Source organism: Colobus angolensis, unplaced genomic scaffold, assembly GCF_000951035.1.
Source record: "Colobus angolensis palliatus isolate OR3802 unplaced genomic scaffold, Cang.pa_1.0 Scaffold241, whole genome shotgun sequence".
NCBI classification, from domain to species: domain Eukaryota; kingdom Metazoa; phylum Chordata; class Mammalia; order Primates; family Cercopithecidae; genus Colobus; species Colobus angolensis.
Window position 1 is genome coordinate 570,254 of NW_012115611.1, and position 27,257 is coordinate 597,510.

At 38.3% G+C, this 27,257-nt stretch overlaps 1 protein-coding gene across 2 annotated transcripts in view; it reads left to right on the forward strand.

Moving 5' to 3' along the window:
* Positions 1-27,257, forward strand: part of PRIM2 (primase, DNA, polypeptide 2 (58kDa)) — a 410,194-nt gene that overhangs the window by 377,091 nt on the left and 5,846 nt on the right. For both annotated transcript variants that reach the window (XM_011945621.1, XM_011945620.1), the window contains exon 13: positions 17,905-17,973. In XM_011945621.1, coding sequence (XP_011801011.1) covers positions 17,905-17,973 — 69 coding nt within the window. The remainder of the gene's footprint in view (positions 1-17,904; positions 17,974-27,257) is intronic.

Below are 27,257 nucleotides of genomic sequence, written 5' to 3' on the forward strand. Positions count from 1 at the left end.
CCCCTGGGCCATGGACTGGTACTGGTCCATGGCCTGTTAGGAACAGCAGGAGGGGTGAGCCAGGGCTAGCAAGCATTACTGCCTGAGCTCCACCTCCTGTCAGATCAGTGGCCATGTTAGATTCTCATAGGAGCCCGAACCCTTTTGTGAACTGTGCATGCGAGGGAACTAGGTTGTGTGCTCCTTATGAGAATCGAACTAATGTCTGATGATCTGAGGTGGAACAGTTTCATCCTGAAACCACCTCCCCACCCTGGCCCGTGGAAAAATTGTCTTCCATGAAACTGGTCCCTGGTTCCGAAAAGGTTGGAGACCACTGCGTTACATGAACATCCTTGAAAAAGGGGTCTGGAGTAAAAGCCATTGTTGCCTCTATTTGCAAAATGTTCAGAAATTTAAGACTACTGGAAAATTATTTCTCAGGAATGCATAGCTGATGACCAGTGAATAATATATAGATATGCAATCTATATTGGTCATTTCTTATTGGTACCTCAGCTTTTTCTCCTTAAAATATTGTTGTACATTTTAATCTCACTACTTTCATTAATTTCCTTTCAAATTTGGTAGTGAGTTAAAAATCCTTTCAGTATGTTGTGAGTTTGAGTATCGTATCTGTCTATCAATAGTTTCTGCCTAAGTTAGATGTCTGAAGTTTCTAATTATTCTAAAAACACTTTTTTTTTTTTAGTTTTTATTTTCCACTTCAGCTTTTCCTTTAAAAACCTGCAATTTTATGATAGAAATATATATATTTTGAGATACAGAAATTTTAGAACTGGGCACAGTGGCTCACACCTGAATCCCAGCACTTTGGGAAGCCAAGGCCTATGGAATGCTTGAGCCCAGGAGTTCGAGACCAGCCTGGGTAACATGGCAAAACCCAGTCTTTACAAAAAAAATACAAAGATTAGCCAGGCATGGAGGCATGCACCTGTAGTGTCAGCTGTGCAGGAGGCTGAGGTGGGAGGATTGCTGGATTGCTTGAGCCCAAGGGATTGAGTGAGCCATGATTGCGCCAGTGCACTCCAGCCTGGGCCACAGAGTGAGACCCTGTCTCCAAAAAAAAAAAAAAAAAAATTAAGAATATGTGTTCAAAATATCGACAGTAAAATATCTCATTGGTCTTAAATGGTTTGTTTCTCTGAAGAAGTTATTTTCTGTTGTGGAAAGATGCACATGAAATTTTCAAATTGTACTTTGTTTCATAGACTTATAACAGTGTGCTATGTCCTATTTTAATAGAAAAATTGGGGCTGGCCACAGTGGCTCACGCCTGTAATCCCAGCACTTTGGAAGGCTGAGGTGAGAGGATTGCTTGAAGCCAGGAGTTGGAGACCACCCTAGGCAACATAGGGAGACCCTGCCTTTAAAAAAATAATAAAAATAACGGTTGTGGTGGTGCACACCTGTAGTTCTAGCTATCTGGGAGGCTGAAGCAGGAAGATCACTTGAGCCTAGTAATAGTTACAGTAAGCTATAATTGTGCCACTATACTCCATCCTGGAAGACAGAGCAAGACTCCGTCTCTCCAAAAATAAATAAACAATACATAAAGTTTATAGGAAAATTGTCTTTTTGTTATACTAAATCACTTATGGCCATATATTTAATTCTCAAAGAGCTTAATAAATAAATAATAATCGCTGCCTACAGACTAATCTAAAGGTGGTAGTTCATTGTAATATATGCCACAATGAAGTTCACATCTTTTATTGTAATCTCTGAATGCTATTACTCCTTAATAGTTTTTCTTTCTTATGTGTGCTTGATCTGTCTCTGGAAATAGAACAATTTGAAGTCACGGTAGTTTGTTTTATTTTTGGCCTGCTTGTGCCAAGCATTGTGATGGAGGCTTTACACAAATAAACTGTATCTCGTTTGATTCCCATCACTACATTATCCCTATTTTAGAGATGAGAAAGCTGAGGTTTGGAGAAGGCAAGAAACTGCTCAGAACCATAGAACTAATATATGATAAGGCCAGAATTCACACCTATGCCTGACACTGAAGCTGAAGTTTCTTACAATACATTGTTCTGATTCTCTGTAGTATTTTTCTATTTTAAATTCAGTTGAAATTCTTTTTGGTTTCTTCTTTCATGGAAAGCCATCACTGTGAAGTGAATGGTAATTCTTATGTACCTAAACTTAAGAAAATGTATAATGCATTTTCGAAACACTGACAAATGTGAAATAAAGATGAGAATAATTCACAAAATGTAAATTATATATGGTAACATATTTTCAAAAGATCTGGTTGCTTTTTTTATTGAGGTGAAAGTCACATAACATACAAATAAGTATTTTAAAGTGTACAATTCAGTGCGTTTAGTACATTCACAATATTTTACAACTACTATTTTTATCAAGTTCCAAACCTTTTCATCACCCCCAAAGAAAACCTCATACCTATTAAACGATCACCTCCTGCCACCCCGAGAAACCAGTAATCTGCTTTCTATCTCTATGGATTTACCTATTCTGAATATTTCATAAAATAGCATCATACACTGTCTGGCCTACTTCATATAGCATGTTTACAAGGTTCATTTGTGTTTTGCTCTTTTTAATGGCTGAATAATACTCCATTGTATGTCTGAACCACATTTTGTTTATCCATTCATCCTTTGATGGACACTGGGTTGTTTCCACCAAGTGGGTGACTTTAAAACTGTATCTCACAGTTTTAGAAGCCAGCAGTTAAGGTGTTGGCAGGGTTAGCCCCTTCTGAGAGCTGTGAGAGAGAATCTGTTCCAGGCCTTTTTCTCAGCTTCTGGTGGTTTGTTGGCAATCTTTGACTTGTAGATGCATCACTCCAATCTCTATCTTTATTTTCACATGGCATCCTCCGTTTATGTCTTCTCACCATCTTGCCTCTGTGCATTCTGTCTTTGTCTAGTTTCCTGTTTTTAGGAGGATACCGGTAATATTGGATTAAGGCTTACCTTAATGACCTTATTTTGATTACCTCTATAAATACCCTATTTCCAAATAAGATCACATTTTTAGGTAGTTGGAGTTAGGACTTCAACATGTCTTTATTTGAGGGACACAATTCATTTCATAACACTATCCTTTTAAGTATGAAGTGATATCTCATTGTGGTTTTGATTTGCATTTTTCTAATGACTAATGATGTTGAGCATCTTTTTATATGCTTTTTGACCATTTGTATATGTTCTTTGAAGAAATGTCTATCCAATTCCTTTGTCTATTTTTGAATTGGGTTGTCTTTTTGTTTAAGAGTTCTTGATATATTTTGGATATAAGACTTTTATCAGATAGATATATGATTTGCAAATATGTTCTCCTAATCTGTAGGTTTTCTTGTCAACAACTTCTTAATGTCTATTGGTGGACAAAAGATTTTAATTTTGATGAAGTTTGTTTTCTTTTGTTACTTGTGCTTTTAGTGTCATAATTATCTATAGTCAAATTCAAGGTTGTGAATATTGACATCTGTGGCTTTGTAGAAAAGTTTTATAGCTCTAGCTTTTATATTTAGGTCATTGATTCCTTTTGAGTTAATTTTTGTAGATGGTATGATGTAGGGGTTTATCTTCATTCTTTTGCTTGTGAATATCCAGTTTTCTAACGCTATTTCTTGAAGAAACAATTTCCCCATTGATGGTCTTGCACCCTTGTCAAAACTCAATTGGACATAGATGTATGGGATGATTTCTGGAATGTCAATTTCTACTGTATTGGTCTCTCTGTCTGTCCTTATGCCAGCCAGTACCATGCTGTTTTGATTTCTGTACCTTGTATTGAGTTTTGAAATCAGGAAGCATGAATCTTCCAATTTTGTTCTTTTTCAATATTATTTTGGCTATGTGGAGCTCCTTGCAATTCCATTTGAATTTGAGGATCAACTTTTTTATTTCTGCAAAAACAGCCATTAGAACTTTGATAGGGATTACACTGAATCTGTAGATTGTGTATAAAGAGGAATCATGGCGGATGGGCGGCAGGACTAGATTGCAGCTCCGGACAGAGCAGCATGTGCAGGCTTCCATTGTGAATTTTAGCTCCAGATCGACTGTGGGAACAAACCAGCAATCCTGAGAGGACCCTCAGACTCTCTGAAGGAAGCTGACTGCTCCTGCAGGACCTGGGAGATACCCCAAATACTCTGGGAGGTGAAAGCTTCGGGCAAGTTTTCAAGCCCGCCCTCTGCCTGGAAACAGATCTGGGACTGTTGCTGGGGGGCATGGTGGGAGTGAGACCAGCCCTGCAGTTTGCATGGGAGCTGGGTGAGGCCTGTAGCTGCTGGCTTTCCCCCACTTCCTTGACAACCTGCATGACTCAGTAGAGGCAGCCATAATCCTCCAACTCCAGTGACCTGGGAATCTCACCCCATCCCCCACAGCAGCCACAGCAAGACCTACCCAAGGAGAGTCTGAGCTCAGACATGCCTAACCTCCCCCCTCCACCCCACCTCCCCACAACAGTCCTTCCCTACCCACCCAGGTAGCAGAAGACAAAGGGCATATAATCTTGGGAATTCTAGGGCCTCGCCCACCGCTGGTCCCTCTCTGCACTACTACAGCTGATGCTCTCTGGAAAGCGCCACCTCTTGGCAAGAGGCCAACCAGCACAAAAATAGAGCATTAAATCACCAACTGAGAACCCTCATGGAGTTCATTGCACCTTCCGCCACCTCAAATGGAACAGGTGCTGGTATCCGTGGCTGAGAGACCCATAGACGGTTCACATCACAGGACTGTGCAGAAACCCCCAATACTAGCATGGTGCCAGGTAGACTCACTGGATGGTTAAACCCAGAAGAGAGACAACAGTCGTTGTAGTTCGGCTCACAGAAAGCCACAACTACAGGACAAGGGGAGAGTACTACATCAAGGGAACACCCTGTGCACCAGAAATCTGAACAACAGTATTCAGCCCTAGACCTTCCTTCTGACAGAGCCTACCCAAATAGGATGGAACTAGAAAACCAACCCTGGTAATATGGCAAAACAAGGCTCATCAACACCCACCAAAAATTACATTAGTTCACCAGCAATAGATCCAAACCAAGAAGAAATCCCTGATATAACTGAAAAAGAATTCAGTAGGTTAGTTACTAAGCTAATCAGGAAGAACCAGGGAAAGGCAAAGCCCAACACAAGGAAATTCAAAAAATGATACAGGGAGTGAAGGGAGAAATATTCAATGAAATAGATAGCTAAAAGAAAAAACAATACAAAATTCAGGAAACTTTGGATACACTTTTAGAAACGCAAAATGCTCTGGAAAGTCTCAGCAATAGAATTGAACAAGTAGAAGAAAGAAATTCAGAGCTTGAAGACAAGGTCTTCGAAGTAACCCAATCCAACAAAGACAAAGAAAAAAGAATAAGAAAATATGAACAAAGCCTCCAAGAAGTTTGGGATTATGTTAAACTACCAAACCTAAGAATAATCGGTATTCCTGAAGAAGAAGACAATTCTAAAAGCTTGGAAAACATATTTGAGGGAATAATTGAGGAAAACTTCCTCAGCCTTGCTAGAGACCTAGACATGCAAATATAAGCAGCACAGGGCCAGGCATGGTGGCTCACGCTTGTAATCCCAGCACTTTGGGAGGCCGAGGCAGGTGGATCACGAGGTCAGGAGATTGAGACCATTCTGGTTAACACAGTGAAACACTGTCTCTACTAAAAATACAAAAAATTAGCTGGGTGTGGTGGCACACGCCTGTAGTCCCAGCTACTCAGGAGGCTGAGGTTGCAGTGAGCCGACATTATGCCACTGCACTCCAACTTGGGTGACAGAGCGAGACTCCATCTCAAAAAAAAAGGACAAAGAACACCCAAGAAATTCATTACAAAAAGATCTTTGCCTAGGCACACTGTCATTAGGTTATCCAAAGTTAAGATGAAGGAACAAATCTTAAGAGCTGTGAGACAGAAGCACCGGGTAACCTATAAAAGAAAACTTAACAGATTAACAGCAGACTTCTCAACAGAAACCCTACAAGCTAGAAGGGATTAGGGCCCTGTCTTCAGCCTCCTCAAGCAAAACAATCATCAGCCAAGAATTTTGTATCCAGTGAAACTAAGCACCACATATGAAGGAAAGATAAAATCATTTTCAGACAAACAAATGCTGAGAGAATTTGCCATTACTAAGCCACCACTAGAAGACCTGCTAAAAGGAGCTCTAAATCTTGAAACAAATCCAGGAAACACATCAAAACAGAATCTCTTTAAAGCATAAATCTTACAGGATCTGTAAAATAAAAATACAAGTTAAAAAACAAAAACAAAAAACCAAAGTATACAGGCAACCAAGAGCATGATGAATGCAAAGGGACCTCACATTTCAATACTAACATTGAATATAAATGGCCTAAATGCTCCACTTAAAAGGTACAGAACTGCAGAATGCATAAGGACTGACCTAACACATAAAGACTCACATAAACTTAAAGTAAAAGGGTGGAAAAAGGCATTTCATGCAAATGGGGACACCCAAAGCAAGCAGGGGTAGCCATTCTTATATCAGACGAAACAAGCCTTAAAGCAACAGCATTACAGGCAGGAACTGCCATGCCAGGCATTTTGCTCATTGCTTTCAATTATGTCATGTCTTTTTTGTCCCTCAGTTTCTCCATTAATACCTTCTTTTGCATTAAATTTTTTTTTTTTTGGTAGTGTACTTTGTTTTGTGCTGCTATAACAGAATACCACAGACCAGCTAATTTATAAATAAAAGAAATTTATTTCTCACAGTTATAGAGTCTGAGAAGTCCAAGGGTGAGGAGCCCTTTTCTGATCTGGTGAAGGCTTCCTTGTTCAGTCTTCACATTGCAGAAGGACAAGAGAACAAGCTAGCCAATTGCCACCTGAAGCAGCTGCTTTTTTTTTTCTTTATAAGGGCCTTAGTTCTATTAATAAGGAATGAGCCCTCATCACGTCTTAAAGGTTCCACCTCTTAATACCAGCAGATTTGCAGCACCTGAACTTTGGAGGGGACACGTTCAGACCATAGTACCATAGTACCATTTTTATTCCCATCTTTTTTTTTTTTTTAATGTATTTTTTGCCCCCATTATTTTCTTAGTGGTTATCCTGGGGACTGTAGCCTTTTATATGTATAACAATTTTTAATATCAACTTAGCATCTATTATATACAAAAACTCCAATTCTGTATAGTTCTGTCCCTCCCCTTATATTGTTGTCACAAATTACATCTTCATATATATAGTTATCTTAGCTCCTGTTGTTCTTTTTGAATTGCTTTGAGTTACTTTGTAGTGATCTTTTCTTTTTGCCTGAAGGATTTCCTCTAGCATTTCTTGTTGGGCAGGTCTACTGACAACAGACTCCCTCAGCATTTGTTTATCTGGGAATGTCTTACTTTTTCCTTGTGAATCTTGGTTGACAGTTTTTTTCTTTCTTTTCTTTCTTTCTTTTTTGAGATGGAGTGTCACTCTGTCACCCAGGCTGGAGTGCAGTGGCACAATCTCGGCTCACTGCAACCTCTGCCTCCTTGGTTCAAGTGATTCTCCTGCCTGAGCCTCCCAAGTAGCTGGGATTATAGCCAGTTTGTGTTAGCTCCAGTATACCACTGGCTGTAGTAAAATATACACCAAGTTTCACGGAGTTACAATAGTATCAAAAAAAAGCATTACAAAATATATCAGTAATATTTTTATATTGATTACATTTTGAAATGACAATATTTTAGATCTATTGCTTTGAATAAAATAATTACTGAAAGTAATTGCTTATTTTTACTGTTTTAATCGTGGCTATAGAAAATCTAAAATTACAGATATGTCATATTTCTGTTTGAGGGCACTGCTTTAAGGATTGAGCACTTGAGAATGTTGCGTATTCGAGTGATTAGGTTCTGTTTCTACAGTGTATTTTAATGTTTGCTTCTGCTGTACAATTGTGTTAGACCCGTCACAGCCAATACTTACTTTTACATGTTGGCCCATAAGTAAGTATACATAAGGCTATTCATTTTTCAAGATTTTGATTGAAGTGATACATTATTTACAAATGTATTTCTGCACTAATGTTTTTAAAACTGTCTTTTTATTTCTTATTTTAGTTTTTTTAATAGAGGAAGGAAATGTGTTTTAGGATTTTACTCAACTATTAATGATTTTTAAAACAAATCTAATTGGTGCTTCTAAGAAACTTAAGAGTGATATTAAAACCATGAGATATGAAAAAAATATATGCTCTTATTGCTTCTTGAGGTTGGTTAACCTGTTTTTCACAGTCAAAAATTCTCAAGAAGTTAGTGACCATATTAAATCTAAAACTGGCAAATGCCTTTTAATGAAGAAATCTTTCAAAAGGCACAGTTTAAAAGACTTAAAAGTAACTCTTTGTCAAGAAGATTTTATGACAAAGATAAATTTCAATGACTCTTTACTTAATGCTCATATAAATCTGAACTACCTAAAAACTCCTATGGTTTTCTTAGGTAAGGGGGACTTATCAATGGATGATAGTATTCAGTCTGTCTATTACTTTATAAAAAGTAACTGCTTTTTTTTTTTTTTTTTTTTTTGAGACGGAGTCTCGCTCTGTGGCCCAGGCTGGAGCACAGTGGCCGGATCTCAGCTCACTGCAAGCTCCGCCTCCCGGGTTTACGCCATTCTCCTGCCTCAGCCTCCCGAGTAGCTGGGACTACAGGCGACCGCCACCTCGCCCGGCTAGGTTTTTTGTATTTTTAGTAGAGACGGGGTTTCACCGTGTTAGCCAGGATGGTCTCGATCTCCTGACCTCGTGATCCGCCCGTCTCGGCCTCCCAAAGTGCTGGGATTACAGGCTTGAGCCACCGCGCCCGGCCAAAAGTAACTGCTTTTAAGGGCAGCTTTTGTATCTGTTTCATCTCCAGGAGTGTCTCTTCTGATTTATAAGAACAGTAGTTTGATTGCTGCACTTAGCTTTGCTTTTCTTAGTGTTGTAGTTGAAAATGTGTAATGTTCTTGGTAAAACTCAGAACTGCATTAAGGAAAAGATGGGAAGTTGAGCACTAGAATTGGTGTCACCAGGCCATGGTTGTACTTTTGGCTTTAATACTTGATTTCTGTGTATATCCTTCCTTTCTTATAGGCTGAAGATAAATGGTCACTTGGAGATTATTTAATGTTCAAGGTGGTTAAAAGAAAAATCACTTTGAAAGTCAAGTAACATATGTCATTGCTAGCTAAGCCTATTAATTAAAACTTGTAGTCATTAAAATTGCATTCAAATGGAAAACATCCTTTCTTAAAATTTAATACTCTGTTTATATAGTTATATATCTTTCTATATTATTTATTCATTACATGAAAAGTTACTGATACCTATGGAAGAATTTTATTCAGTCACATATGATACTGTCACTTAGGATATTTTTGTAAAGTCCAATCTCACTACCTGTAGTCATAAAACTATTCTAACTTAGTTCTATTTCTTGATCAGTTTTTATAGAGTATACTCCCAGAGGCATCCCAGCTTCTTTTGAAGAAGCAAGCTTAAGGTACCCAGAAAGTTAAGTAAATTTATTTCATAAAGCAAGTAGTTGAGATTTTTAGCCTGGGTAGCTTTAAGTCATTTCAGACTTCTTGGTGGTGTTTACCATCAATTTGCAGTGTATTTCTTGTTAGATAAAGTTTCTATCTCTGAATTTATATGATTATTTTTACTTCTTAATTCTTAAATGACAGATTTTAACATTAGCTTCTGTTTTCAGTAGCGTATCTAGGAGATATGATACATCTTTTAATAAACATGATCTAAAGTAATTATTAAATCAGTACATGATACATCTTTTAATAAGCATAATCTTCTAAAGTAATTATATAATCAGTATAAATATCTTTCATTATTTTCATAAAGATCATAGGGCATAGTGATTCTGAAATGGCTTGCTTTTATATTAGGCCAAAAAACAGAATCCTGAAAGCACAGTAATAATTAGTAACTGAACCACGGAACTGAGGTCTGACAATACGTTTCTCCATATCTCTAAGCAGGCTTTGCATGTGTCTTCTTGTTTGTCCTCCCTTCCCCCTCATTATCTTTCCTCTCTTCTTCCTTCTCTTTCCTTCCCTCCTTGCTTTCTAAGTTTACTTAGTCGTTGATGTTTCCTAAGAGCTTAAATCCTTTAATCCAAAATGTTGGTGTTAATGTGCACTGAGAAAATCAGTATTTTGGTTAGCAGTTTAAATTGCTTCCCAACAATCCTTTTATTGGTACCTAACTACAATAGAGTATGATAAGTGCTTTAACAGTTAACTATTATAGAGTATGCTAAATGCTTTTATAAAAATATATTCAAAGTGCCAGAGGGGAATCTGTTGAAGAGGGAGCAGAAGAGAATGCTTCATATAGGAAGTGACATTTTAATTGGGTTTGAAAGTGGAGTAGGAGTTTCCCCTGTGCCTGATGTAAAGCAGATCAGGCAAAAGGAGCAGCATTCATTCAACATCAACAAATAATAATTGAGTGATGATTGTACTCTATTTACTGTTCAAGACATTGGGAATATAATGATGACTAAAACTAGTGAGACTTCTACCTTCATGGAGCTGATATTCCAGTGTGGGAGACAGACTGTATTAGTCTGTTTTCATGCTGCTGATAAAGACATACTCAAGACTTGGTACTTTATAAAGAAAAAAAGGTTTAATGGACTCACAGTTCCATGTGGCGTGGGAGGCCTCACAGTCGTGGTGGGAGGTGAGAGGCACGTCTTACATAGCTGCAGACAAGAGAGAGAGTGAGATCCAAGTGAAAGGGGTTTCCCCTATAAAACCATCATCAGATCCCGTGAGACTTATTCACTACCACGAGAACAGTATGGGGGAAACCACCCACTTGATTCAATTATCTTCCACTGGCTCCCTCCCATGACACGTGGGAATTGTGGGAGCTACAATTCAAGATGAGATTTGGGTGGGGACAGAGCCAAACCATATCACAGATAAACAAGTAAGTGTAGTGAAAGAAAACTATGGCAGGATCAGAGAGAAGAATGAGACTTGTGGAGGTCACTCTATTAATTTAATAAGGTTGTTTGGTGTGTTTTGAGGAACCCTAGTCCTGAGAGACCTGTGAAAAATGGATTCTGGAGACAAATTGGTTTGAGAAACATTACCCTATCTGCCATAAAGAAACTTAGGTAATGGTGGATTAAAGCCAGGTAAACAAGTTATTAGACAAGAAAACCCCTGATCATCACTAGGATTTTGTGAGCTAAAGTTCCAAAGAGCACATTGTAGGAGAAGCTGGACCAGAGTATGAGGATCCAGTGGCCAGGTAGGACAGGGTAGGAGCCTTTGAATCATGATGAAAAGTTTGTGCCCCACCCATGCCAGGATTAGTTTTGGCTTTTAGAAAAGATACTCTGTTGGCAATGTGGCAACTATCTTGAGTGAAGAAAGTATAAATCAAGAAGCTTTCCAATAAAAAAGAGAATGATGAAGGCTTCAAAAATGGAGAGAAAAAGGTAGATTTTAATGATATTTGGAGGTAGAATTGACTCAGATAATTTTGTTTATAGATAATAAAGAGTCAGAAAAATTCTTGACTTAAAATGTTTTAAACAAATGAAAGTACATCTTCAAGAGAGGGAAACTTGGCCCTGATCTGCCAGTAAGTAAAGGTCACAGCAGAGGTGTAAGGCAGCAGCAGGCTAAGCTGTGCTGAGTGTGTGAGAAATGGAAGCAAAGTCATATGTTCAAAAATGTGCAAGACTTGGTATCTCCACCACATTTTTCTTTCTCCTTTGAAATATGGGAAGGTTAGAAATGGAGTAGAATAATATCATCCTGGTCTAGTTTTGAAAGGTTGAGCTTTTTAGGAAGAAGCAAGCTTATTATCACTTTTAAATAAGACAAAACATGACCTTGAATTAGATTAGCCACATACCTAATTGGTGAGCGCAGCATACCTAGCTGTACAGTGCTCTGCTCATGAAAGCCAAAGATGGGCAGGTGGCTGCATTCTTCTGCCAGGTAATATCTGAACCTCGTTGGCAGGCATTGAAGCAAAAGAGAGAGAGGAATTTGCAGTTGGCTGGAAATATTAGAGAGTATTAGCAAGAGGGAAGGAAGTGTGGCTTAAAGTTATAGTGTGTGTAAAAAAAGAGTTCTATTTTTGTGTATGTATGTGTTATAAATATACATACCTATAGCATTTCCCACCATGTTCATCTGTATTCCATCAATGTTCATCTATGTTCCATCAACTGGCTATGATCTATCACTGATTAAATCAGAAAAATATCACCTTATTTGCTTTTTGCTCTTCAACTGCAAGGATGTCTTTGGTGAGGCACTTTATTAGAATTCTCTTACAGAAAAAAAAATCAGTAATTCATCTTGAGGATGAAATAGTAGATGAAGTATAATTAATGGTTTTAGCAAACTTAGCAAATACAAATATGAACTTTTCTGTGAAAATGAAAACTGCATTGCTTTTTTTTAAGACAGGGTCTCATTCTGTCACCCAGGCTGAAGTGCAGTGGCATGGTCAGGACTCACTGCAGCCTTGACCTCCCCAACTCAAGCAAACCTCCTGCCTCAGCACCCCCAAGTAGCTGGGACTACAGGCATGTGCCACCATGCCTGGCTAATTTTTTGTATTTTTATTAGAGACAGGGTTTCTCCGTGTTGCCTAAGCTGGTCTTGAACTCCTGGACTTAAGCAATCCGCCTGCCCTGGCCTCCCAAAGTGCTGGAATTACAGGTGTGAGCCACGACACCCAGCCTATTTTAAAAAACTGTAATATTCTTACTAGTGGACTTTATTCAACTGATAGAGAATAGTTAAAAATAAAGAGAGGCTAGGCATGGTGGCTCACACCTCTAATCCCAGCACTTTTGGAGACCAAGGCTGCTGGATTGCTTGAAGCCAGGATTTTGAGAACAGTCTGGCCAACATGGCAAAACCTCATCTCTACTAAAATTCAAAAATTAGCTGGGTGTCTTGGTGCACTGTAATCTTGGCTACTTGAGAGCTGAGGCTGGAGAATCACTTGAACCCAGGAGGTGGAGGTTGTAGTGAGCCAAGATTGCAACACTGCCCTCCAGCCTGGGTGACAGAGTGAGACTCTGTCTCAAAAAAAAAAAAAAAAAAAAAAGTTAAAAAATATATAGAGTTTAAAAATACGAATTACCACAATATTGTAGTTTGATGTCACTACTCACTTTTTCTTTTTTATTTATTTATTTATTTTTTTGATATGGAGTCTTACTCTGTCACCCAGGCTGGAGTGCAGTGTTGCAGTCTTGGCTCACTGTAACTTCCACATCCCAGGTTCAAGCGATTCTCCTGCCTCAGCCTCCCAAGTAGCTGGGATTACAGACACGCGCCACCATGCCCAGCTAATTTTTGCATTTTTAGTAGAGATGGGGTTTCACCATGTTGGCCAGGCTGGTCTTGAACTCCTGACCTTGTGATCCGCCTGCCTCAGACTCCCAAAGTGCTGGGATTACAGGCCTGAGCCACCGTGCCCATCCACTACTCACTTTTTCTTAGCCTTTTCATTACTGATGAACTAGATTAGAACAGTAAGTGGATTGTTACACTTGACATTTTGTACTTCATCTGGAAATATTGGCGTTAAAAACTAAGTCATACTGCCATTTGTATAATATTCTTAGATCTTTATAGGCATTTTTTCTTCAAATAAAAATTGTGTTTTTAAATGTCTTTGATATGATTGTTCAAAATGTTTGATATTTTTGTAAAACAGAATTAGAAAACCTCTGGCCCCAGCATCAGAATGGACCCTTGATTTGATTTCCTCTGACCTTTGGAAAACTGTTCTTTGGTATTAATGCTGTATGCAAGAGGACCTCATAGGGTGCTCTGGTTCTTTCAAAATGGAACATGAAAACTGGAGAGTTAGTGTCAGTGCTCAGTGAAATATCTTTTGTGAGCTGTGGGTTAGACTTTGATGCTTACAAGCCACATAAATAGCAAGCCATGGACTCCATTGACTTGTCCCATTTCTCTGGCTTTCCACATTTTTCTTCCTATTCTTGTTTTGTCTCTTCATTATATTTCTTCCTCTTGATGGGTTTCCACCTCTATGTAGTATGTGTTTTCCTGACCTATTCTATTTGTGACCCTCACTCTGGGGCAGTCCTGGCCTGCCATCTTGGGAAGCTATGTTTTTAGGAGCCAAGACCAGCTTGTGAGGATGGAGGTCTGGCTTTTCAGAAGCCATTCTGCAGAAACAAACACAGGCAAAAAGTACTCTTGCCTAACAACATCTTCAATACTTTGTGGAGTATTTTAGTTTTTTCTTAATATGTTTTTTAAAATTTTTATTTTAGATTCAGGGACGCACATGTGCAGGTTTATTATATGGGTATATTGCATGATGCTGAGGCTTGGGCTTCTAATGATCCAATTGCCCAAGTAATGTACATAGTACCTGATAGGTAGTTTTTCAACCCTTGCCTCCCTCCCCTCAATTTTGGAATCCCCAATGTTTATTGTTACCTTTTCTATGTCCGTGTATAACAATGTTTAGCTCCCACTTATAAGTGAGAACATGTGGTATTTGATTTTTTTTCTGCATTAGTTTGCTTACGATAATGGCCTTCAGCTGCATCTATGTTGCCATAAAGGACACGATTTTCTTTTTGGCTGCATAGTACCCCATGGTATATAAGTATATTGTGGAAATTTGACCCTAAATTCTGTTTCACACAGTCTGCCTTAGGCATCTGTTCTTGGATTTTGGTGTTTGCCAGGTTTGTAATTTTGATCCTATATCATAAGCTGAAATTTAGTGTCTTGGTCATACCTTAATTCTTCATTTCCTTCACCTGATTTTTGGTTTGTATTTCCTGCCTTGGAGTCATCCAACCCCCTCAGCAAGTTGTATTATTATCAACATCAAAATAGAGTTACCTGCAGAATATCTTAATCCAGTGCTTAGTGGTGATGTTCATATTGGAAAAATTTCACAAAACAAAGTGCAGAAAAAGTCTCAGGTTGTACTCCATATACAAACGCTAGAATATCAGAATCACTTGGGAAGATTTTGAAGTCAGCAAAGGGTGCATCTAAGACATCCTAACGCTAAGAGACATGAGGTATCATACTCCTGTTTCTACACAAAAAAAATCTGTTTGTTAATCATATTGTTTAGTGGCTACCAAGTGGTATTTTGGGTATTTTACATTTCTTTTATGTGATAGGTTTGTTTTTCATCTTGGCATTTTCCCGAGCTTTAAAACTAGTTATTTAGGAAATTAGTTGGCGGGGGAAAGGATTGAGTGGTATGTCACGCATTATTTTAAGACATTGGAGGACAGGTTCCTCTTGAGTATTTTCATGCAGAACATCTGATTTTAGAAATATTTTATAGCCATTAAGTGGGAAATGCTTCTGTCTCCAAATCTGACCACTTACCATCGCCACTGGTATTACCACCCTGGTCCATGGATCCACCATCTAGTCCCTGAACTCCTTTAATGAGCTCCCTATTTCTACCTCTGTCCTTTCCAATCTGTTCCCAGCACAGCAGGCAGAAATGAACCCTCTGTAGATGTCAGTTGACTTTAGTCCTGCACATAGAATATTGTATTAGCTCCCCATTTTACTCAGAGAAAAAGTCAAACTTCATTCATTGGTCCACGTTTTCTTTTCCTATATCTCTGTAATATAGATCATAATCTGAACTGAAACTATATATTCATTAGTTGGATTTTTTGGAGTAATGTTTTATGTTTTCTATCTTAATTTTAAAAGCATGTAAGTTATCTTCCTTTAAAAGAAAGATTATTCATTTGCATGTGATTTTTAACATTCTTTCTGCAGTTAATGGCCCTCACCCTCAGGAGACAGATACTCCAATTTTAATATATTTCCCCATTTCCGAAATGAAGACAAAAGTATCTACCAATAATACCTGTTTACCTCAAAAACCTCTGTTGCCTTTTTTTCTCATCACACCTTTACTTATTTACAGAAACCTTCATTTATCTCAAATATGCTGGGACATGATTAAAGCTCTTTTAAGCTATCCTGATCATAGTTGAATGGCTTGTTTATAGATTTGCAAGCAGATTTCAAATAAAAATTCATCCTAATAAGATAAAACAAAAATAAAACTAAGTCATTTTTGTGAAGGAAGAGCCCTCTCTGCGAGTGGGGTCAGGTCGGAGGAAGATTGTAGTGTGATTAATTTTTTTTATGGACCCTAAAAATTGAACCTAAAATTTGCAATACGTCTGTTTTTCTCATATTCTGTGGCTTTTATGTCAATTTTCTTTAGTAAGTTTTTTACATGTGTGGATTACTATGTTTTTAAAAAATTTTTTATTAATATGATTTTTTATTAATATGATTTCTTCATAGCATGTTTCCCAAACATAAATACTAGACTGTGTGTATGTATATCATGTTACATATTTACTTTTTATATGGTTGAACTTTTTGATTTCTGTGAATCCATTTCCTCTTCAGGTAATTTATGGGATCATCTAAAGCTTAAATTTATGTTTGAAGTCTTCTCCAAAATTCTAATTCAGATATTAATATATTATTATAGATGTTTGTCAGGAATTACGTGCAAGTTTATCTCATCACAGTTTGAAAACCTGTGTGTAAGAGCATCAGACAATATGAACTTAGTGTTACTGTTACTTGGAAAACTTGCAGAATAAATTTAAAAATGAAGAAAGTCTCATTTTAAATTGATTTTTCACTTTTTGCTCTAATAGTTCAAGAAAGGTAGACAGGCCAGACTGGCAGAATCCTGGCCTCTGTGGTTGGCTGGCATTTACACAGGTCTTTCATATATGATTTAATAAAAGGTGACATGAAATTCAGAAATGTAATCTATAAGACAATCAGAGAAAAACAATTTTTGAAGCACATTCTTGTCAGTATTGTATAATGCCTGTTCTGTAACTGTAATTTTTTTGTGTATCTGTCAAATGATGTTAAGCTATATTCAGTAATGAGGAAAGCAGGAATTCAAGACCCCATGTTCATTTCTTTTTGTGACAGGAAGGTCAGCTTTTTAAAAAATAAGAAAGGAATAGAAATTAACATTTCTCCAGAATTATGTTTCCCTTCATTTGAGGTTATCTCTTAATTCCAGCATTTTACTGCGTTTGATAAATAGGCCAAATATGTGTTTTATTTATTTGAGGGCTTGGGGGAGGCAATGAAACTTTACAAATTTCAACTGGCATTGCAGTCTGCTGATAAGGATGGGAGTTTGCACCACTCTGAAGAGATTACATGAAGTAGAATTGGAAAGCAAATTGTATTTACAAAAGATAGGATGATGTTCCTAATAGGTGTTCAGAATAGACTATTCACTCTCATATTCTGCTGAGCTTTGCGAGGCATAACTTCATTTCAAAAAGGACAAATCTGACTGAAGCGAAAAGCATTCCCTCTTCACAGATACTTTTCCAAAAGGGTTTACATTAAATTTTCCTGATGGGCACACAGCAGTATTTCATGCTGTATCTCTATAAACCATTAATGTGGAAAGTAAATATCTAAATAGTATACTTGATTGCTTCATGCACCAACTATTAGATTACTAGATCTCTATCTACAGTTTTGGGAGAGATGTTGCTATATGATGTTCTGGCAATAACTGTCAAAGTCATCATACCAGGATCCATTTTCATCTTGTTGAGGTAAAGTTATTAAAATGCACAGTTGGTAGGTCAGAAAGATCACTGACTATCTCTTGTCATCTGTGGTTTAATGCTGACCTAAACCACTACTGCATAATGTCAGAATTATCACAGTGTCCAGGCTGCAGAAGTACAACATGCTTCATGATTTATTGCATTTCCTGTCTAGAATGAGATTATGAAAAGGCCAACAACTGTCTGCAAGCTACAGTGGTTTAGAAGAAAACTTAATTTCTAATTTTTATTTCTCTTTTTCCTCATTCGTTTTAGATTTTGGATTTAGCAAAGGGGACACATTACCAGGTAGCCTGTCAAAAATACTTTGAGATGATACACAATGTAAGTATTTTTTTTTTTTTTTTTACTTCATATCCTAATTATTTGTCTTCTGTTACTGTGTCACATTCAGGGTTTTTAGTGGCATCAGTGGAAACCACTCTAGCTATTTTCAGCAGAAAGGGGGATTGCATGGTATTAGGTAACTTACAGCATTTATTGAACAACCAGACAACTAAGCTTGGATGCTGCAGAACCAGGAATATTTTGTAACTAGGAGAAGCTACATCATGAGAATATCTGCACCTGTCACCCACCACTCCATATCTAGGGATGAGACCAAGGGTCAATAAAGTTTTTCTGGAAAGAGCCAGAGTGTAAAAATTTTAGGCTTCATGGTCCATATGGTCTGCGTCACAGCTACTCAACTCTACTGTTGTAGTGCAAAAGCAGCCATAGAAAGTATGCAAATGAACAGGCATGACTATTGCTCCAATAGAATTTTATTTATAAAATTAGGTAGTAGGCCGGGCGCAGTGGCTCAAGTCTGTAATCCCAGCACTTTGGGAGGCCGAGACGGGCGAATCACCAGGTCAGGAGATCAAGACCATCCTGGCTAACACGGTGAAACCCCATCTCTACTAAAAAATACAAAAAAAAAAAACTAGCCGGGCGAGGTGGCGGGTGCCTGTAGTCCCAGCTACTTGGGAGGCTGAGGCAGGAGAATGGCGTAAACCCGGGAGGCGGAGCTTGCAGTGAGCTGAGATCCCGTCACTGCATTCCAGCCTGGGCGACAGAGCGAGACTCCGTCTCAAAAAAAAAAAAAAAATTAGGTAGTAGACCCAGTTTGACCCATGGGACTTGATTTGCCTACCTCTAGACTAGATCTGGAACCTGTACCATAGCTGCCTAGAAGAACCAAAGGCTTTTGCCATCTTCCATGCAGAAAATCTGATCCTTGTACTTGTGGCTGCCACCTGATGTTATCTTATCCTCTTCCCACGTCTCATATTTATCTGCATGGCAAAACCTAGATTGCATGTGGACCCCTAACTATAAACGAGTCAGGGAAATGTGTTTGGTTTTTATCTTGCCAGCTTCCTTAGTACAAAAAGGCCTGCTTGATTATTAGAGTAAGAGTGGAATGACCCAGTCTGGCACAGAATAGATTTTGAAGTGTGTAAAGCCAATGTCACGAACTCAGAGGCCTATAGAGATTGGGCAAATAGCCCAAAAGAATGAAGCTGCCTGAGATTAGTACCACAGAGTATGGTAGAATTATGGTGCACTGAAGATGTCTGCCCTGTTAGAGGCATTCACATTGACAAATTGTGAGGCTCTCTGCAGGCCAACAAAACACATCTCCAAGTCCAATTCAGCCCTCTGGCCCCTAGTTTGCATCCACTGATCCTGGGAAAGACATCCAAGAATGGACTTTGGAGATCCTTGTCCTTCTTGAAACATTTTGTCTCTTAAGAACATATGTGTATTTTTCTGGAGTCCATGGTATTTATTAAAGATCCATGACCCTCCCAAAAAAGAAGTTGCATTTATTGAGATCATCATCAGCTACTATGCTAAAGTTTTACAATTATTTTTATGCTTTTTATTTGGTTGTTACAAAGTAGTTTTTCTATTATGGTTATATAATTGCAGAATTTCTTACTTGATAAAGTATCTCATAGGAAAAAGATATTTTGTAATATTGCCAATAATAATTAATAACAGTAATACCAGCCAATATCTATGGAACCCTTAATGCAGTGGTCCCCAACCTTTTTGGCACCAGGCACCAGTTTCATGGAAGACAATTTTTCCATGGTTAAACAGGGGCTGGTGGGAGGGCGCATTAGATAATCACGAGAAGCACACAACCTAGATCCCTTGCCTGCGGGGTTCACAATAGGGTTCGCACCCCCATGAGAGTCTAAGGCCACTGCTGATCTGACAGGAGTTGAAGCTCAGGCGGTGATTCAAGTGATCGAGAGTGGCTGTAAATACCACTTACAGCTGAAGCTCCACTTGCTCACCCACTGCTCTCCTCCTGCAGACCACGAACTGGGTTGGGGACCCCTGCCTTAATGTATACCAAGCACCGCACTAAAATTTTTTAACACATTCGCTCTTTTGATTGACATTACAGCAAGATACTGTATGTATATATCCCTGTCTATGAATAAAACCTCTTTAGAGAAGTTAAACAACCTGTGTCGGATCATACTACTTATAGGGGATAGAACTTAGATTTAAATTCAAGCTGTCTAACTCATCTGAAGCTTGTGAGCCTAACCATGACTGTGCTGTTCTATGGTATTTGGTACTAAATTTGTAATAATGACAGCAGAGGTAATTGGCATCTTCCTGTTTATCTTCATAGCATGGTAAACATGTAGGGACTCTAACTTGCCTTACATGCTGTAATTGGTTAATGGAAGATCTGGAGCTAGAGCCCCTGTCTGTTGTGGGTCCTGTCCTCATTCTTCTATACCTAACTTTTGAAAGTATTATTCTTATTTGAGAACTGTTTTTAAAACAAAACTTCAAGGAGTAAACATCAAGAAAATAGTAAGCAACAACAAAATCTCATCTGTTTTATCACCATAGGAATCTGCCAGATAAGCCATGTTTGGCAACACCAGGTTTATATGACTCACTCTCTCGAAGACTGCATTCCTTAATTTGTTTGCTCCACTTGAGTTTTAATTTCATATTGTTCTTTAATCATTTATGGACCCTTTTAATTAAGAGGCCTCAGAACTTTCACAAATGAGGTCTATTATCCAACCTCTTTACTTTTTGTAAAAATAAGATACGAAAATTAGATATAAACATTGAGTTTGTGGCATAATCACCAAAAAGTAAGGGGTGGTTTTTTAGTTCTCAAAATCTGCTTTTGTATTATCTCTCCTATTGATTATTCCCTCGAGCATTGCTGCTATTGCCAATTTTTAAAACTTGCTTTAGATTAATGAAGATTTTGGAAAGACATATATCTAAATTCCCTCACATAATAGAAATAGTCTAACTTAAACCACGTATAAATCAACAAAATAAAAAGGCTGTTTATATTCAACTAGATCTCTCACTGTGGACTTTTAGATGTGAATATCCTCCTTCATTTATTATTTTTTCTAATTTAATTTAAAAACAGAATCTATTTTTATTGTCAGGTTTCTGCCATCCTACCCCTCCCCCAAATAAAATCCTATGTTTGTTTTCCCGAGGCCTCTGTGATCAAACTCACTTAAATGGAAGTTTTGAAAATGAACCAGTTAATTGATACCATTTGCAGCAGCATTATGATCATTCCATATGGCTTTTTTGGTAATACCAACTGCCTCATTTTAAGCTGTCATTGCAAAACCTCTTGATTAAAACCCAAATATCCCATAGGTAAAACAATATTGCTTTCATTCCTTCAAAATCTGCATTTGCAGCGGCAGAAATATGAGACCCATGTTTGTGTGAAGGTCATTGTGTGCAGAATGTGCTGACGCCAAGCAAATGTTTGAGAGAGATTCATTTAGTAGATATTAAAAGCTGGCCTGCTTGAAACCTGTTTTCGTCTGTATTTTTAGGGTCAATGTTTAAAATAATTTTATACTAATAGTATATTCTTTACTTTCTGCATGTTCCATGTATAAATGAAAACACTAGGTCATGTGTAGATTAACCACAGAATTTTAATAGAAAATAATGTTTTCAGAAGTAGACCTCTTTGGACACTGAGTAACTGTGGGTACTTATTTTCCAAGTGGCTAAGGATAATTTTTCCCCACCATATAAATCTCTAGAGAAATCTTATTAAAACCTATCACCCATTTTCCTGCAATCTTAAACAGGATATATGTGATACAATTAAGCCCTTTTATAATCACTCAGGGTCATCATTATGGATATCAGTTAGAATGCTGGGCTGGAAGCCACCATCATCTCACTTGGATCACTGCAATAGCTTCCTAACTCATTTCCCAGCATCTACACATGCCCCATTCCAATGCTTTCTCCTCCACACAGCTGCTGGAGTGACCTTTAAAATAGAGGAATCTGATCATTTCAGGAACCTGCTTTTTAAAACCTTCAATGGCTTCCTATTTCTCTTCAGATGAAATCTAAAATTTATAATGTATCCTCTAAAGGCCTCCACTCCACCTACCTTCCTCTAGACTCCTGAACTTGTTTCAGATCCTTCACAGGACATTGGATCTGAAACACTAGGACCAAGCTAGTATGGTAGAATGCAAATGCTTCACAGAATGTTCCTGTCTCAATACATAAAATAATGCACAAAACATAATTTTAAAAATCATCAACCACAAAGAAAAACATCACCAATGGCCGGACGCAGTGGCTCAAGCCTGTAATCCCAGCACTTTGGGAGGCCGAGACGGGCGGATCACGAGGTCAGGAGATCGAGACCATCCTGGCTAACATGGTGAAAACCCCGTCTCTACTAAAAAATACAAAAAACTACCTGGGTGAGGTGGTGGGCGCCTGTAGTCCCAGCTACTCGGGAGGCTGAGGCAGGAGAATGTTGTGAGCCCGGGAGGCGGAGCTTGCAGTGAGCCGAGATCCGGCCACTGCACTCCAGCCTGGGCGACAGAGTGAGACTCCGTCTCAAAGAAAAAAAAAAGAAAAGAAAAACGTCACCAACAGTAACCAAAAAAGAAAATGGTCAAGGAAAGAAACAAAAGACTCACAGACAAAGTCATGAAAATGCTCGCTTAATATTTCCAAACGGAGTAAAGGAAATAGCTGCTGACTTGAGAAGAAATAAGTGAAATGGAGGATTTAGATGTGGATACTTGTATTTATTCCTTTTCCTAATTTAATTTTAAAGTCAGATTTCCATTTTGTTTACTTTATGCTCTTCCCCTTCCCCCCACATACAAAAAAACCCCTAAGTTTATTTTCCTAAACAAGACAAAAGGAAACTGAATGACAGCCACATACACTTCCTTTAAAAATGAAAATGAAAGAAACACTCAGAACACAAAGAACCCATCCTAGAAGAAAATATAGAATTCTATAAAAAGGAAACTTCATAATTTCATTTTACTATCAAGCAACTTAGTAGATCACAATGAACATCACAAAATGAGTTAAGGACAATTGCAGATCAAGAAAAAGGAGAAACAGCATCACAGAGCCTTGGCACAAATCCTCACTTCAAGGCCCTTGGCACTGTTTTAACCACTGTTTTTAGTGGTTAATAAAAAATATTAATTACCTTTGAAGAAAAGGCAGCAGCCCCAGTGATGGGCTTATAGATAAAATCCCCATCTCCCTGGGATGGAACACATGGGGGAAGGGGCGGCTATGGGTGCAGCTTCAGCAGACTTAAACGTTCTTGCCTGCTGGCTCTAAAGAGAGCAGCGGATCGCCCAGCTTAGTGTTTGAGCCCTGCTAAGGGACTGCCTCCTCAAGTGGGTCCCTGACCCCCATGTCTCCTGACTGGGAGACACCTCATACAGGAGAGATCCAGCTGGCATCTGGCCGGTGCCCCTCTGGGACGAAGCTTCTAGAGGAAGGAACAGGCAGCAATCAAACAGAGTCTAGAGTAGACCTCCAGCAAACTCCAGCAGACCTGCGGCAGAGGGGTCTGACTGTTAGAAGGAAAATTAAACAGAAAGGAATAGCATCAACATCAACAAAAAGGACGTCCACTCAGAAATCCCATGCAAAGGTCACCAGCATCAAAGACCAAAGGTAGATAAATCCATAAATATGGGGAGAAACCAGCTCAAAAAGGCTGAAAATTCCAAAAACCAGAATGCCTCTTCTCCTCCAAAGAATCACAACTCCTTGCCAGCAAGGGAACAAAACTGGATGGGGAAATAGTTTGACAAATGCCAGAGTAGGCTTCAGAAGGTGGATAATAACAACCTCCTCCGAGCTAAAGGAACATGTTCTAACCAAATGCAAGGAAGCTAAGAAGCTTGAAGAAAGTTAGAGGAACTGCTAACTAGAGTAGCCAGTTTAGAGAAGAATATAAATGACCAGATGGAACTGAAAAACAAAGCACGAGAACTTCATGAAGCATAAAAAAGTATCAATAGCCAAATCGATCAAGCAGAAAGGATATCAGAAATTGAAGATCAACATAATGAAATAAAGCGTGAAGACAAGAATAGAGAAAAAAGAATGAAAAGGAACGAACAAAGCTCCAAGAAATATGGGACTACGTTTGATTGGTGTACCTGAAAGTGACGGGGAGAATGGAACGAAATTGGAAAACACACCTCAGGATATTATCCAGGAGAACTTCTCCAACTTAGCAAGACAGGCCAACATTCAAATTCAGGAAATAAGAGAACACCACAAAGATACTCCTTGAGAAGAGCAACCTGAAGACACATAATTGTCAGATTCACCAAGGTTGAAATGAAGGAAAAAATATTAAGGGCAGCCAGAGAGAAAGGTCAGGTTACCCACAAAGGGAAACCCATCAGACTAATGGTGGATCTCTCTGCAGAAACCCTACAAGCCAGAATAGAGTGGGAGCCAATATTCAACATTCTTAAAAGAATTTTCAACCCAGAATTTCATATCCAGCCAAACTAACCTTCATAAGCAAAGGAGAAATAAAGTCCTTTACAGACAAGCAAATGCTGACAGATTTTGTCACCACCAGTCCTTCCTTACAAGAGCCCCTGAAGGAAGTACTAAACATGGAAAGGAACAACTGGTATCAGCCACTGCGAAAACATATCAAATTCTAAAGACTATCGATGCTATGAAGAAACTGTATCGACTAATGGGCAAAATAACCAGCTAGGATCATAAGGACAGGACCAGATTCACACATAATAATATTAACCTTAAACGTAAAGGGGCTAAATGCCCCAATTAAAAGACACAGACTGGCAAATTGGATGAAGAGTCAAGACCCATCTCACGTGCAAAGACACACATAGGCTCAAAATAAAGGGATGGAGGAATATTTACCAAGCAAATGGAAACGAAAAAAAAAAAAGCAGGATTTGCAATCCTAGTCTCTGATAAAACAGACTTTTAAACCAACAAAGATCAAAAGAGACAAGTGCATTGCATTATGGTAAAGGTATCAATGCAACAAGAAGAGCTAACTATCCAAAATATATTTACACCCAATACAGGAGCACCCAGATTCATAAAGCGAGTTCTTAGAGACTTACAAACAGACAGACTTAGACTCGCACACAATAGCAGTGGGAGACTTTAACACCCCCATTGTCAATATTAGATCAACGAGACAGAAAATTAACAAGGATATTCCAGATTTGAACTCAGCTCTGTACCAAGCAGACCTAATAGACATCTAGAGAACTCTCTACCCTAAAACAACAGAATATACATTCTTCTCAGCACCACATTGCACTTATTCTAAAATTGACCACATAATTAGAAGTAAAACACTCCTCAGCAAATGCAAAAGAATGGAAATCATAACAAACAGTGTCTCAGACCACAGTGCAATCAAATTAGAACTCAGGATTAAGAAACTCACTCAAAACCGCACAACTATATGGAAACTGAACAATCTACTCCTGAATGACTACTGGGTAAATAACAAAATTAAGGCAGAAATAAAGATGTTCTTTGAAACCGATGAGAACAAAGACACAATGTACCAGAATCTGTGGGACACAGCTAAAGCAGTGTTTAGAGGGAAATTTATAGCCCTAAATGCCCACAAGAGAAAGCAGGAAAGATCTAAAATTGACACCCTAACATAACAATTAAAAGAACTAGAGAAGCAAGAGCAAACAAATTCAAAAGCTAGCAGAAGAAAAGATATAACTAAGATCAGAGCAGAACTGAAGGAGGCAGAGACACAAAAAATCCTTCAAAAAATCAATGAATCCTGGAGCTGATTTTTAGAAAAGATAAAAAGAAATCAGTAGACTGCTAGCCAGACTAACAAAGAAGAAAAGAAAGAAGAATCAAATAGATGCAATAAAAAATGATAAAGGGGATATCACCACCAATCCTACAGAACTACAAACTACCATCAGAGAATACTATAAACACCTCAATGCAAATAAACTAGAAAACCTAGAAGAAATGGATAAATTCCTGGACACATACACCCTCCCAAGACTAAACCAGGAAGAAGTCAAACCCCTAATAGACCAATAACAATTCCTGAAATTGAGGCAGTAATAGCCTATCAACCAAAAAAAAGCCCAGGACCAGACAGATTAACAGACAAATTCTACCAGAGGTACAAAGAGGAGCTGGTACCGTTCCTTCTGAGACTATTCCAAACAATAGAAAAAGAGGGAATCCTCCCTAACTCATTTTATGAGGCCAGCATAATCCTGATTCCAAAACCTGGCAGAAACACAACAAAAAAGAAAATTTCAGGCCACTATCCCTGCTGAGCATCGATGTGAAAATCCTCAATAAAATACTGGCAAACCAAATCCAGCAGCACATCAAAAATCTTACCTACCATGATCAAGTCAGCTTCATCTGTGAGATGGAAGGCTGGTTCAACATACACAAATCAATAAACGTAATTCACCACATAAACAGAACAAATGACAAAGCCCATATGATTATCTCAATAGATGCAGAAAAGGCCTTCGATAAAATTCAACACCACTTCATGCTAAAAACTGTCAATAAACTAGGTATTGATGGAACCTATCACAAATAGAGCTATTTTTTGACAAACCCACAGCTAGTATCATACTGAATGGGCAAAAACTAGAAGCGCTCCATTTGAAAACTGGCAAAAGACAAGGATGGCCTCTCTCACCACTCCTATTCAACATAGCATTGGAAGTTCTAGCCAGGGCAATCAGGCAAGAGAAAGAAATGAAGGATATTCAAATAGGGAGAGAGGAAGTCAGATTGTCTCTGTTTGCAGATGACATGATTGTATATTTAGAAAACCCCATTGTCTCAGCCCAAAAACTTCATGAGCTGATAAGCAACTTCAGCAAACTCTCAGGATACAAAACCAATGTGCAAAAATCACAAGCATTCCTATACACCACTAATAGACAAACAGAGACCCAAATCATTAGTGAACTTCCACTCACAATTGCTACAAAGAGAGTAAAATACCTAGCAATACAAATTCCAAGAAATGCGAAGGACCTTTTCAAAGAGAACTACAAACCATTGCTCAAGGAAATAAGAGAGGACACAAACAAATGGAAAAACATTCCATGCTCATAGATAGGAAGAATCAATATCATGAAAATGGCTATAATGCCAATAGTAATTTATATATTCAATGCTATCACCATCAAGCTACCATTGACTTTTTTTTTTTTTTTTTTTTTTTGAGGTGGAGTCTCATTCTGTCGCCCAGGCTGGAGTGCAGTGGTGCAACGTCGGCTCACTGCAAGCTC